The 4,520-nt window shown below is 31.4% G+C and overlaps 1 protein-coding gene across 1 annotated transcript; it reads left to right on the top strand.

Annotated features, from left to right (window-relative positions):
• The first annotated feature begins 2,602 nt into the window (after positions 1-2,602).
• LOC106767341 (transcription factor PRE6) lies at positions 2,603-4,021 on the top strand. Its single transcript, XM_014652209.2, has 2 exons — positions 2,603-3,224; positions 3,616-4,021. The coding sequence occupies exons 1-2, from the start codon at positions 3,096-3,098 to the stop codon at positions 3,766-3,768; spliced, it is 282 nt and encodes a 93-aa protein (XP_014507695.1). The 5' UTR covers positions 2,603-3,095; the 3' UTR covers positions 3,769-4,021.
• Positions 4,022-4,520: the final 499 nt, after the last annotated feature.

Consider the following 4,520-nt stretch of genomic DNA (forward strand, 5'->3'; position numbering starts at 1 on the left):
CCCTTCTCAGACGAAGCTCTCAATGACCAATACATGTAATCTTTCTTTCATTTTATACAAATTTACGTTGATTAATTACTTCAAATATGATTTTCTTTTGTTGTGACTGATTGGTTTCTTGGACAAATACTTTTTGGAGCATAAGCGTGTTCTCCTTTCTCTCTCACTAGCAACACTTTATTTCGGTGAACCCACGATCAAGAATGTTAGTTTCATTTTTATTTTCATTTTTTAATTGGTGGGACTTATTGGTATTTTTGAACTTGCTTGTTGTTCATATACATCCAAACTTAGATTAAAATTGAGATTATATTCAAAACAATTCCAAATGATTTGAAAATTTATTCAAAGCACCAAAATATCATGAAAAGCCCAAAAAAAAAACAAAATAAATTGAAGAAAAATAGAAAATATTATTTTTTTTAAATCTAGAAGGAACAACCAACTATGCGGGTTGCCTTGTGATTAGAAAGTTTTTTCTAAGCCAAATCGAATATATAATACTATTAAATCGGTCAATTGAAGTAAATACTATGATCATTTAAAGATTTGTCAAATTTGACTATCCAGATCATTTTTAAAGTTGCTAGACCTAAAATAAAGGCTCCTGAATTTTTCTCTTAAATAGGAGTTCTAAGGAGTTTATTAACATCGAAAAATGGTAATTTTTTACCTTAATCAACATCACATTTCTTGTTTCCGACATCAATTATTGACTCCAATATATCATTAGTGTTTTTTAGACGTTAAAGGTCGAAAAACACCAATATCAAAGTCCTTTTTTACACTACTCTAATAAACTTTTAATCAATAAAAACAATTATTTGAAAAAGACCATGATGTTAAAATTATTTAAATTGGTCCTACTTTGATAGAAATGAAAAATGAAATTTGTATATTGAAGAATTATATTAGCCATATCCTAGTCAGGTTAAGTTAAAAAAATTACAAATTTTGACATAAACCAAAAGTGAACTTGACACATTAAGAATTCGGTTCATTTAGATTGAATCTGGGGTGAGTTAGGTTGATTCATCAACTTACCTATAAGTTTTAAATATTAAATTAAATTAAAAAAATGAAAACCCTAAAATACTCTTTATCTTTAAATGTATTTCGATTGTATTCTATTTTTGTAATTTGGGATTGTATTTGGAGTTTAACATCATTTTGGATTATATTTGTATTGATCTTTATTTAAATTTTAATTAGAAAAAGTTTGTAATTTTTTTTTCGGATTAAAGAAAAGAAATTATATAGTTAAGTGAACCAACTCGTTTAATTTATCAATCTGTGATGGATTAGACCAAATTCAAATTTTTAACTCAATAATAAGTAAGCTGAGTTGAGTTGGTTTATTAAGTGATCAACCCGTAATAGATTAGGTTGAATTGAACCAAATAACCTGTTTTGACAGCTCTAATATATCCACACTTATGTTTTTTTTTTTTTTTAACTAGAAGTTGTTCATTTTAAAATATTTTTTCATTGAAATAAAACTTATTATAAATTACAGAACTATGAGTACCTTGTTATGTTTATAAACTAACTATAAAAATATGCACAATAGAAAGACAAATTTATGAACTAAAAGTATATATATATATATATATATATATATATATATATATATATATATATATATATATATATATATATATATACTTTTATTCAGTCAAAATATCGTTTATAATGTATTGTTAGATTTTTCAATATATTATTTTATAAAGCAACTAGCATTATGCTCTAAAAGAAGTATAATAAAAAAACATGTGTTAGCAGTTTTGTTCTTATACAATAAAATATTTTTATATTACTTAATAATAGAGAATTTAAAATAATTTATAAAAGCATTTATTTTATTTATTTAATACTTATTTAAAGAAGAAATGGAAATTCTAATGTTTATAATACAGGGTCTTATAAGAAGAAGAACAATAAGGAGCATTACTATGAATACTATATTACAGAAGAAATTGCTGTTTGAGAGAGAGTTGGTGGGACAATTTGAATTTGAGTTACTTGTGGTAGAAATTGTTTTCAAATAACATATATAATATTAAAATATTTCAAGTTCACATTATGGGATTGGTTTGCAAAATTTCAACGAGTTTCTCAGTGGGAGTAAAAATTTAGAAAAACAATTATTTGACATCCATTTTACTTTAATTATATAGCAGCCACTTGAAAAGCTGTTTTAATGAAAATATTATTTTTAAATGATAAAAATGTGACGATATATGGGAGATTGATTATTTGTAAGTAAGTTTTAGAAATAGAATAATAAAGTGAGGTGTTGTTGAGGGAGGGAGTGTAAAAAGTAGAAGTGGTGAAGTGGTGAATTAGTGAATGTAATGAGAGGAAAAGGAAGAGAAGATTAATGATTAAGATGACAAGGAAGTAGTAAGATAACGTGGGCTTGCGTGCTGAGACTGACACAGAGAGGTCCCGCGTCGTTGGCTAATAAACAACCACATTTGGTTTAAGCCATTTGAAGTCTAACCCCAGCGAGGAGACACATTCAGAAAGGACAGTATGGCGTATCTCTCCCATTTCCTTCTTCATTTCTTTCTTTCTTTCTTTCTCTCTCTCTCTCTCTCTCTCTCTCTCTCTCTCTCTCCCTAAACCCTATTAATAACAACCATAGCCCACTGCACTTCTCCATTCAACACTCTCTTCCTTCAACACACTTAATTAATCTATAAAAACCAACTTCATTCTTTTTCTCTCATTTTTCATTCTTCTTAAATATTCCATCTCCTTTTCCTACTACCTCCATACTCACACACCCTCTTTTCTTTTCAGATAACTTTCTTTACTTGTGTCATTCTCTTCTGACAACCCCATTTCCTTCTTGGCCCTCCTCTCATTCATTCACTCATTCACTCACTCTCCTTCTTCTCTCCTCTCTTGTGTCATTCTTCTTTCTTTCTTTCTTTCTTTCTTTCTTTCTTCTCACATTTCCACTTTTTCCTTCTTATTACTTTCCTTAAACCTCACTAATTAACACTCTCTTCCAACACCAAATAACATTTCTGACACACACAAACACACAAAACACAAACCCCGCATCAACCTCATTCCATTAATTCACAATGTCCTCCAGAAGATCTCGTTCCAGACAATCCGGTGCTTCCGCTGAGATCACGGATGCGCAAATCACCGATCTCGTTTCCAAGTTGCAACAACTTATCCCTGAGCTTCGCGCCAGGCGCTCCGACAAGGTATTTATTGTCCCACTGTCCCTCTCAACCTCTTTCTCTCTCTCACTCACATGCACATACATTGCACTTTTTGTGTGGATGCCCTTCGTTTCTCCTTTATTTTCTTTACCCACAACTTGCGGCTATAGTCCAACTCGGATTCCTCCCTCTTGCCCCCATTCCACCAATTAACTGCATTTTCTTACTCATAACATCACAACACCTCTCTCTTAAAATAATAATGATAACAATAATAATATACTCTATTATAATGTACCAACAGTACTTTCACATCGCGTATTATAATACAACTGCATATATGTGTGTGAATTCTGGTAAATTCACATTTGCATGAATGATAATAATGTGAAAAACAATTAACTTTACTGATAATGATATGTGGGTATTGCAGGTTTCGGCTGCTAAGGTATTGCAGGAGACATGCAACTACATAAAGAACTTGCACAGAGAGGTTGACGATCTAAGCGATCGATTATCAGAGCTTCTGGCTAACACAGACTCCAACAGTGCTCAAGCAGCCATTATTAGGAGCTTACTTATGTAATAGTCTAGTCTAGTGCATTTATTTGTGTCGTGTGCATGTCCATGTCTCTCTCTCTCCTCTTCTTCTTCTTCTTCTTCTTCTTCTCGGTAGGGTTTGGTTTGTACTTTCTAGACACCAACGCGAAACACTACCATCGGATCCATGTGAAGCAGTTGTTGATTAGTTTTAATTATGTGGCGCTTTGTAGTAGTAACCAATTGTGGTCAGCTTCTATAGCTGTAAATAAAATGGACTACATCATGAGTTCTAATTATTACCATAGTATGAAATGAAACACATAACTTTTGTTTCGCGGCGCAAATAGGTTGCTGTCATCGAATGAATACATGTGTGGCCTTTTACATGGATAGTGTCGAATCATTTTTCAAATTTGGAGGCTGCAATGCTTGAGTTTAATCTTAGTAATCTATCTTATGAGAGAAATTCTGCAGTTTCGTGTGGACCCATTAGAAGGGTCAAGGTTGAAGCTGACAGTGCCTATAACATGTGACATACCCCACACCATTTTCGGTTATTTGTTCTTGCCAACCCGTGATATTAATGTTCGCATTAGGACCACAATATAAAATAACTAACTCCTCATCCAAACCACCATCTTTGCCAGCTTAATATATATACATTATATCTGCCATTTATATATTTAACAGGATAATCACGACATCCATTTATTCATCGCAAATGTAAGAGAAAAAGAAGGGAAAAAAAAAAAACAAGTCATGGACTACCTATGTTGAATTTAATTCCCATGAAAT

Source organism: Vigna radiata, chromosome 7 (assembly GCF_000741045.1).
Source record: "Vigna radiata var. radiata cultivar VC1973A chromosome 7, Vradiata_ver6, whole genome shotgun sequence".
Classification (NCBI taxonomy): domain Eukaryota; kingdom Viridiplantae; phylum Streptophyta; class Magnoliopsida; order Fabales; family Fabaceae; genus Vigna; species Vigna radiata.